Here is a 10,438-nt window from a genome sequence, read left to right on the forward strand (position 1 = left end):
TTTATATGCCGCCCTTCTCCGGAGACTCAGGGCGGCTTACAATGCGTTAAGCAATAGCCTTCATCCTTTTGTATATTTATACAAAGTCAGCTTATTGCCCCCACAAACTGGGTCCTCAATTTACCTACCTTAGAAAGGATGGAAGGCTGAGTCAACCTAGTGCCTTGGAGAGATTCGAACCAGCAGTAATTGCAGACAGCTGGTGTTAATCATAATGCTATCAGTCTGCTGAGCCACCAGGCCCATTTAGGAACTTAATATCACCTCTTAAAATAAAGAAATGACCTCTTCTTCCCAAATCTCTTTTTTTTTTAAATCTATAAACAAATCCTTAAAAGCTAATCTTGATGCCAGGAAAAGTCCATGAAATGTTGCCGGAGATAATATATTTATTTTAAACTTGATCAAATAAACCAACTTTATATTCATTAAGTCCTTAATATTAGTCCTTAAAAGTTCCTTTTGCTAAGGATTGAAGAAACTCATCTGAACAATTAAACTTGCCATCTGAAGGTTCCAAATATTCGAAAAACAGTTAAGCAATTTCCAAAAGATAATAAAAAAGGAAGTATGCAGCAGTGTCAAACCTGGTTTGAGTAGGTTAGCTTATTCCCTCATCTCCCAGAGCACTAAACCCGTAACAGACCGCTTTCTTGTGGTCTCCTTGGGAGGAGCAACTATTTGGAGTACATGTGGGCGATCTCAAGCCCTCTCCCTTGTCCAGAGAGGAATCCTGAAGAGTCAATCCCTCCATCATTCCTTTATCATGATTGCCTGCTCGGATGTGAGTTTTTCATGTATGGCATTTGGGGTTGCAGAAAGGCAACTCGAGAGAGATCTTTCTGATGTAAAACCAAGCAAATTTTCCATGTTGCTGGGGCTCAGCTGCAGCTCCTTGCCTGCCTACCTTCCTTCCCCAGCAGCTGAAGGGCAGGAAGACTGAGAAACTGGCAGGTTGCCCGCCTGTTCGTGACAACAAAATGCAAGGCTTTGAGGCACAGGGAAAAACCATCATTGTCTTAGCTTGCCCCTCCTGACGCTTGTAGGGGAGGCATGCGTAGGTAGCAAGGAAGGGAACCTGGAGTCCTGACAGCAGGTAGGAGATGTGGGCACACAGCCCTGGCACTTTGCCCTGTGGCAGTGTTTGTTTTTCTCAGAAAACTGATCTGGACAAAGAGGAAGAGGGCCTCGATTTGGCAAAGGCCCATAAGGCACTATTGTTTCCAAACAATCTGGGTCTATTTCTCACAAGGATCCTCCAACCCAGGCTGGGTCAAAGCAAGGGGACACCTGGCAGGGATTTCAGGAACACGGCTTTAACATTAACAGAGTTGGAAGGGACCTTGTAGGTCATCTAGTCCAACCCCCCACCCAAGCAGGAGACTACACCACGTCTGACAGATGGCAGTCGGGTCTCTTCTTGAAAGCTTCCAGGGATGAAGCTCCCACAACTTCTGAAGCTTGAAGAATAAAATTACAGAACCTTGAAAATCTATGCTAGTTTCTTCCTGTTTCCAGTTATACTAAATAAAGTCGAGACACGGTTATTTTCAGCCTTTTTTTTCCCCCTCACTTTTCACGCAATACCTGAACGGTACAATTTCCAAGGCTCTCTACCGCTCTTTGCTGCCTTCCCCAAGAGATCAACTCTCCATTCCTTTATAAATGATCCTCGGAATCGGATCCTATCGCTATCTGACCTGCATCTCAAGTCCTGTGGCCAATTTGAGATGCTACATTTCTGAAGGTTCAGACCGAGAGCAGCCCAGAGGATCAAAAATAACTTTGCTCTGAGAGAGACGGAGGGACTAAATATAGGCAGTCCTCGCTTAACGACCAGTCGCTTAGCAACTGTCCAAAGTTACGACCGACCACCCCAGAAATATTTATGACCTGATTTTGAAGTTCCAATGGCTGCCCACACGCATGGGATTGCCTTCTGGGTGCCTGATAAATTTTCGGTCATTTGCAGAACCCCATAGTCACGTGACCATAATTTTTGATGTTTTTTTTTTTTTTTAATTTGATTTATATGCCGCCCTTCTCCGGAGACTCAGGGCGGCTTACAATGCGTTAAGCAATAGCCTTCATCCTTTTGTATATTTATACAAAGTCAGCTTATTGCCCCCACAAACTGGGTCCTCATTTAACCTACCTTAGAAAGGATGGAAGGCTGAGTCAACCTTGAGCCTGGTGAGATTTGAACTTGCAGTAATTGCAGGCAGCTGGATGTTAATAACAGGGTGCTTAGTCCACTGTACTATCAAGGCTCTTTTGCCGGTTTCTCACATTAATTTCCACTGTCTGGCAAAATAGGCCCCTTGAGGAAAATGGGTTTGCTTAACGACTGCCACAGAAAAGGTGACTTCAGAAATCAGATATGGGCACATGGTGATCCACTGAATGACCACTATGGCTCGCGACTGTAAATCCAGGCTCAATTATGGCTGTAAGTTTGAGGACTGCCTATAAAAGAAATACAACAATAAATCAAATCTCCCCAGAAGGGGAATTTTGATACTCTGAACCTCAAAAACAACACGCTAAAAAGCATGGGGCATCTTAATTGGATGGGTGGCTTCATTGAGCACTTATTTTTTTATTTATTTATTTATTTATTTATTTATTAAATTTATATACCGCCCTATTCCTAAGGGACTCAGGGCGGTGAACAGCGAACGATAAAAATACATGTAATACAAACGTTAATAATAAAAAAAACCAATTAAAATATACTAAACATTCTGGTCCTAGATAATTCAAGACATCCCAGTTTAAAATAAAATCAAAAAGCAATATAAAGGGAAAGTTAGGCCAGGCCGGCCTGCTGAAACAGGAATGTTTTGAGGGCACGGCGGAAAGTGCGCAGATCCGGAATCTTCTGTATCTCTGGGGGGAGCTCGTTCCAGATGGTGGGTGCCCTCACAGAAAAGGCTCTCCCCCTGGGGGCCGCCAGTCGACATTGTTTGGCTGACGGCACCCTGAGAAGCCCCTCTCTATGGGAGCGTACTGGTCGGTGAGAGGCTATTGGTGGCAGAAGGCGGTCTCGTAAGTACCCCGGTCCTAAGCCATGGAGCGCTCTAAAGGTGGTAACTAAGACCTTGAAGCGCACCCGGAAGACCACAGGGAGCCAGTGCAGCTCGTGCAGGAGGGGAGCCACATGGGAGCGCCATGCTGCTCCCATAACTACCCGCGCGGCCGCATTCTGGACCAGCTGGAGCCTCCGGGTGCTCCTCAAGGGGAGCCCCATGTAGAGAGCATTACAGTAGTCCAGGCGTGAAGTGACGAGGGCATGAGTGACCATTTTTAACGAGTCCCGATCCAGAAAGGGACACAACTGGCGAATCAGGCGAACCTGATAAAAAGACCTCCCGGCCACAGCCGTCAAGTGTTCTTCTAAAAACAGCCGTGCATCCAAGAGGACGCCTAAGTTGCGAACCCTCTCCGTGGGGGGCAATGACTCATCCCCAATAGTCAGTGATGGCACCAATTGACTATATCGGGACGTCGGAAACCACAGCCACTCGGTCTTGGATGGGTTGAGCCTGAGTCTGTTCCTCCCCATCCAGATCCGTACAGCCTCCAGGCACTGGGACATCACTTAGATTTGTATTGCCGCCTATTCGCACATGGCAACTCAAGGCGACTTACAAGAATATAAAAACAATAAAACTCATAAAAGAGAGTTTTGAAAAGAGCAGCTCACTTACTCCTTCCAGCCCAATCTGGCATCTTTCTTGTTGCCAGCCATTAAAAACCAACAGGGTTTCCTCCAAAGCTAAATTCATCTGCCTCTTCCCTGCTTCCAAACTGCGCCCAGAAACTAAGCAAAATTGGGGCTTCTCCTGCTAGAGACTTAACTGGGAAGGATCGAGAGCTCCATAACATTCCTGACTCGTTCCAGTGCAGGATTTCCTGTGGATTTCCAGGCAAGAATGATCCTTCAAGAATGAACCTTCAGGGTAGAAATTGGAATTAAATCCAGTTGGCTCTTCTTCGGCAGCTGCTGATCTCTGCTGGCAGGAATGTGGCATCGCAGCAGGCAGGATGGGTGATCGGAGAGGTTGTGTAGGGATAGCAACATTGCCACATAATCCTTTTCCTGCCTAGCGTGTTGAATAAACTTAAAACAGGGGGGGTCAGGAAATAAGCTGCATTTTTTCCTCCGATTTTGATTTCCCTCGGCTCATTTTCAGTTACTCCGTAAAGATCCGTACCCGGGTTGCAAAATTTCAGTGGATCCCACCATGGCGGCACAGATAAGGAGCTGGAGATTTTCAAAATCTCACACCTTACAATAAAATGCGTTCGTACTCGGGTTGCAAAATTCAAGGGGACCCCAGCACCGCAGCGAAGATGAAGAGCTGGAAATCTCAAAAGTTTACGTCTTTCAGTAAAATGAAGAGAAAAGGCTTCCAGACACTCTTGTGATTTTTTTTTTTTTTTTTAAAGACCAGGAGTTCGATTTTAATTTATATTTAAGAGCTGGAATAATTTTCTGCCTCTTAAGATTGTGGATGGTCAGGAATCCTTTTTTTTTTTTTTCAAAACCCTACCCAATCCACTAGAAAGTCAGAGTGGCCAGATAAGATGGAGTTATTGCTAGATGGTTCCTGTTTTTGCAATTCTTCTGTCTGGTATGTGGGTAGAAGGCAGCTGCGGAAAACAGATGCTTTAATCGAAAATCTTCCTCCCACTGATGACTGCTCTTCACCAGGAATTCAAAGGCCCTTTGGAGGAGTACAGTAAGCAGATCATCTTCCATTTAGATCATAATTGAGGCAGGAATTACGGTCATAAATCTCTGCGGTTGTTTAAGTCAGGGCATCAGGTAACCGGTTTCGAACTTTTGACATTTGTTTCAGTAGTTTTTAACCCAATCTATTTTCCTCAATAGGCATTTTTGGGGTGGCCAGAAAGCATCCAAAAAAATCACAAATCACGTGGGATGCTGTAAATGGCTGAAAGTGAGCCAGTTGTCAAGCATGCAAAACATAACACGTGGGTGTGTATACATAGAGGTAGTCCTTGACTTACAACCACAATTGAGCCCAACATTTCTGTTGCTAAGTGAGACATTTGTTAAGTGAGTTTTGCCCCATTTTACGACCTTTCTCGCCTCAGTTGTTAAGTTAGTAACCTGGTTGTTAAGTGAATCCGGCTTCCCCGTAGACTTGGCTTGTCAGAAGGTTGCAAAAGGAGATCACGTGACTGGGATAAACAGCAACGGTCATAAATAGGAATCCGTTGCCAAGCATCTGAATTTTGATCCCGTGATCAAAGGTCGTAACTGGATGCTGCAAAGATCGTAATTCTGAAAAACGGTTGGTTTCTTTCAGTGCCGTTACGACTTTGAACGGTCACTAAGCGAACGGTGGTAAGTCAAGCATTGCTTGTATAATGGCAGTAACTTTGAAAATGAAAAGAATCCTGCATGGAAATGGAATTTTTGCAGATTGGCAAAGGAAGGGAAAGGAGAACCATTTCCTAGAGTTGAACTCACTTTTGAGTTCAACCCACAAATGTGCCAATTAGAAAGAGAAATTCAAATGGGTGGAAATCACTTCGCCACGGGCTTTCTGTCCCCGCCCCCCTCCTGCCCCAAATGCATCTGGCATTTTAATGCATCCCCACGGGAATTTGGACTTGGAAGTCAAACTGCACTTTAGCAATCGTTTCAATTATTATTTAAAAATAAAATAAGCCCATTGGCATTTGTGCTCTTTTCTTTGGCGAGCATCTAATCCAGCATCTTTTGCTCATTTTTGACCTGGACTTGACAAAGCTGCTCACTGGCTCTTTTCCAAAGAAAAAAGAAGAAAGAAAAAGACCCTCGTAGTGTTAAAAAAAGAATCCGGCCACCTTACAAGACAGGGGCATGTTTTTATTTTTAAAACCAGGATAAGAACCATCGAACACGATCCGCCATGCCAAGCCTGAGTCCTAGCACTTATCAATTTGCGTCTGTTAGCTAGAAGTGGGGGAACAGCCCCCGAGAGCTGTGGAAGAAGGCCAAATATGATAGAAACCAATGGGGGGGGGGCTTCAGGAGGACGGGAGAACAGAACAGGAAACTGTCCTTTCCCCCCAAAAAAATGGGTGTTTGCCGGAGGCCCAGCCCGGTTCCCATTTCTTCATGTCCTTGGGCCCATGACCAACATGCCCTCTTGCCCAGAACATCTGGAGGGGATCCACCACGGGAGCCTAACTTCAAAGAATGCAATTCGAAGGATGACTGAAGGAGAGGGAGTCGCCTTTCCTTTCAATTTTTTCCTGAGCCTTGGACAAAGGTCCTGCCTGCTCTCGTGGCCACTGACCAGGGAAAAGAGGGTGCAGGTCCCTTCTCTGACATTCCTAGGACGACCGTCCTCCGCCTGGCACAGACTGGAGATTTACCGGCCAAGTTGGCATGAAATGTTTGGACACAATCCAACACAAATGCCAGGCAACTGCTTGGATGTGGCCATCTTTGGAGCAGCCGGACTTTTCTTAGCTCCTAGCTTTCTCTGGGAAAACTAAGGTCTGGTTTGCATCACCACGCCAATATTCTTCAAAACGTTTGGGGGAAGAGGTGGCTGAATCGGGGGCGAGTGTGTGTCTATGACAATTTGCCACGGGGCGATTTGCTGAGGAGCATGAGTTACTCTGATATCAAAGGAAAGGAATGATAATCACTGATATCACAATCATTAAAGAAAGGATGCAAAAGGAGGGACGAAAGGAAATGTGAATGACAAAAATTAAAATAACTGTTTATTAATTTAAATAATTGAATTGTTACATCGTCCTGCTGCAAGTTCTCCCACAGCGAGTTGGCTGTGATGAGTTGATTGTGGTGACTTGTCCCGTTCCGGAATTGGGGCGCGTGTGCGTGTTTGTGTATCTGTATCATCTTTTTCCAGTCCAACAATCACCTTTGATCTTTTAGGCCACTTTGTGGAAGTCAGCGCCTACACCTGTTTTTCCAGATGCCCCCTGCCAAAACGAACAGCCGTCGGCCTCCCCTTTTTTCCTCTGCCCCAGCCCACCACCCCTATTTTAAAAGACAGCTGTCTTCTCTGGTGTTCGTTTTTTTTTTTTTTTTTCAAATGCAACAATCACAGTTGAGCAGAGGCAGTCTCCCCATGAACACCAGCTGCTGAGGATAAAGAATGCCGGATTTTGGCTATCACAGTCTAGGAATGTGTGGCTTGCAAGCATCGAGTGATGGTTTTGGGGAGAAAAAAAAATGCAGGACAAACGGCCCTCTGGCCAGTGCTCTGACTCCTTCCAGTGTTGCAAACATCTCCCTGAGTTCTGAAGAGACGCTGAGAAACCCGCCGTAGATGGGCCACCCCCTCCCCTTATACGCGGCAATGACTCAGGTCCCCAACTCATATCAAATGAAAGATTTTAGTTCGGGGAGACCTCTCGATCTCTCCCTTTGCAGCCGGGCCCAGGGTGGGCGTCCCCTTATCTCCTCGCATTCATGCTCTTCAGGGCCGGGTTTGGGTATTCTGGGTTTTCAATCACCCCTTTCCCAAATTTGAGCTCCAGGAAGCTGCGGTAATTGTTGGGCACCAAAGCCACGAAGCCGGCAAACTCGATGGGCACCAAGGGCTTTAAAAAATGCTCGGGAAATTCCACGTCTTGCCGATGGTCCATCCAGGTGTCCTTGGTCATCATGCCGTTCTTGGGGTAGAAGGGCCACAGGTCCACGTGCAAATGGTTGTGCTCACTGTACTGCACCCGGTAGAAGTCTCCCTCGATGGCCTTTTCCCACACAAAGCCCTTCTCGTCCACGATGGAACCCGACTCGGCGCTCCGGAGCAATTCGCAATTGGGAATATCTTCCAGGTAGATTCCCAGGTCCACGTCGTAATCCCAAGGGATGATGTCCTGGTGGCGGGCTGCCCCGAGGAGCGTTCCCCCCTCCAGCCAGTACCGCACCCCAGAGATTTCCAAGATGTTGATGACGTATTTGGTGGTTTCCCTCAGGGCTTTGAGGCAGCATGGCGGAGTCCAGCGGTTCTGGTAGAGGTATTCCGGCGTGTCGTCGTGGATGGTGCCGAAACACCGCGGTGTCTCCTTGCCGCATCCAAACCACTGCTGCTTGCCGTCTTCCAGAATCACCTGCTTGATGCCAAAATCCCGGAAGAGCTGGAGCTGATTGGACTTGGCCAGGTTATCGGCTTTCCACTGGTTGTGGGAGGAGGTGAGCAGCGGCAGGTGAAAGGGAGAGAAGGGGTGGTCCAGGAGACGGATGGCCCATCCTCGCAGAGACGTCTGGATGAAGAGGGAGGTCAGCAGAGGTTTGGCCAGAGGCATGGAAAGGTTGAAGAGACTCCTGGTGCGAAGGAGCACCACAACTTTCCCCTTCAAGGCAGTGCAGAGCTTGGAGGCAGGAGGCGTCTCGCTGTACTCCGCGGTCCATTCCTTGAGATTGACCTTGAGGTTAAGGCACCGGAAGGGCAGCAGGGAGTGGACTGCAGCTGCCACCATCTCTACTTTCCCTTGGCTGCTCTTGAGTTCCTCCAGCATCTCCTCCAGCTGCGACGCAGAATCCACTCTCACCCCGTCGGGTACCAAGGCCACATACTCAGTCCTCACATAATTCTCCGGCCTGGATATGTAGGCCGGCTGAGCCGGGGAAGGTTTGAGGACGACCAGCTGGACGTTGGGCACCTTGGGAAGAAGCAAGGGAGGGTAAGGCAAGCTGTCGGCCACCACCAGGACAGGCAGCTCCGGGTCCTGCTTCAGGAAAGACTGCACCACGCTGGAGACGTAGTTCTCAAAATCTTCAAAGTCTCGGATGAGGATGGTGATGCCAGGGTGGAGGGGTCCCAGGTGCTGAGGGTAGCTGGGCTGGCCGTGGTCCCTGTGCCGCTGTAGGACCTGCTGCTGCAGCCTGGAGATGTAGTAGAGGATCAGTAGGTTAATGGCAATGGCGGCGGCCAAGATGCCCTGGCAGAAAGTGACCCGCATCTTGAAAGGTTAGGGCGGGGGTCGAGGGGTCCTGGCCTGTGGCCCGCAAAGGGTCCTGCAGCTCCAGTCTTGTCCATCCAATGTTAGTTCCTCTGGTAGGCAGAGAGAAAGAAACAGAAAGATAAATTAAAAAAAAAAACAAGGGATTTAGATTGTAGTCTACCTGGAGATTTTTAAATGTTGCCCCAAATTACACCGGAAGAAAAAATAACTCCATTTTCATGAGACAGCTGGCATGGCGTTGTGGCGGAGATGCTGGCTGAGAAACCAGGCGGCAGGGAGTTCTAGTTCTGCCTTAGGCCGGGTGACTTTGGGCCGATCCCTCTCTCTCTTAGCCCAGCCCACCTCACAGGGTTGTTGCTGCTGGGAAAACAGGTGGAGGAGGAAGGGGTACAGGTAGTCCTTGACATACGGCCGCAAGTGAGGCCAGCATTTCCGTTGCTAAGCAAGGCAACTCTGCTAAGCAAGCCAGGCGTTACAGCCTTTTTCGTGGCACGGTTGTTAAGTGAATCCAAGCCCGTCGGGAAGGTCGCAAACCCAGATCACGTGTTCCAGGGTCACTGCAACCGTCCTAAATGCGGGCCAATCGCCAAAAGTTGGAACACAGTTGGGTATAAAAAAAAAAACGGTCACAAGTCACTTTTTTCAGGGTCACGGTACCTTGGTAACCGTCGTTAAACGAATGGTTGTAAGTGGAGGACTACCTATACCCCTGTATTAGATGGATCTGACCCCATCCGTCTATGTGAAGTTAAATAATAATAATAGTAATAATAATAATAATAATAATAATAATAATAATAATATATAAAATAATACAAATAACAGGTATTGACCGTCTTGAGCCCCTTTTTTGACCTCTGAAAACCTCCTCGGGGGCCAAAGGCGGCGGATAAATCACTAGAATGGCGGGAGCGCCCTCTGCGTATGCTCAGAGGCCCCCTTTCCCCTTCCTGGCCAGGGCCGGCCTTTCCCCTCACCGCTGGGCCCTCCGTTGCCGGGGCAACGCCTGCTCCGCCCAAGCCCCGCCCCTCCCCAGGCCGGCCGGGCGGCCTCCCTCCCATTCCACGGGGGGGGGGTGTCCCGCAGAGTGTCTGTGAGGGGTGGGGGTCCCCGTCCGCCTCCACGCGGGGCACTTACGCCTCCCCCGGCACCATAACGCCTCCCGCTTCAGAAAACCCGCTCATGGGGGGGACACGCGTATCCGCGCGCCGTGAGAAGGGGATTCTATTTTCTCCCCCCCCATCTCAACCCTCAGCGTGGGCCGCTCCCGTCATCCTTTGCGCGGCCACAGGCCTTCGCTCGCAGCAGCGCCTCCCAGCGGCGGACAGGCCGGCCGCGATGCCCGCGAGACGGTCGCCATAGCAGCCGCGGGTCCCGCCTCCCCTCCCCTGCCGCGCGCCTCAGGCCCACTTCCGGCGCGGCTCCCTCCGGGCCGGAAGTGCGGCCTGCCGGCGCGCGCGCACCCCGTCCC

General features: G+C 49.0%; 1 protein-coding gene across 1 annotated transcript; it reads right to left on the reverse strand.

Annotated features, from left to right (window-relative positions):
- Positions 1 to 6,769: 6,769 nt before the first annotated feature.
- On the reverse strand, positions 6,770 to 10,202 carry FKRP (fukutin related protein). The gene is made up of 2 exons (XM_070949613.1): positions 10,105 to 10,202; positions 6,770 to 9,056 (listed from the first exon to the last, which is right to left on the reverse strand). Exon 2 carries the CDS (start codon positions 8,962 to 8,964, stop codon positions 7,453 to 7,455), a length of 1,512 nt encoding a protein of 503 aa, XP_070805714.1. The 5' UTR covers positions 8,965 to 9,056; positions 10,105 to 10,202; the 3' UTR covers positions 6,770 to 7,452.
- Positions 10,203 to 10,438: the final 236 nt, after the last annotated feature.

The sequence above is a fragment of the Pituophis catenifer genome, unplaced genomic scaffold, assembly GCF_029215685.1.
Source record: "Pituophis catenifer annectens isolate HBS135680 unplaced genomic scaffold, rPitCat1.0.hap2 SCAF_9, whole genome shotgun sequence".
NCBI classification, from domain to species: Eukaryota; Metazoa; Chordata; class Lepidosauria; order Squamata; family Colubridae; genus Pituophis; species Pituophis catenifer.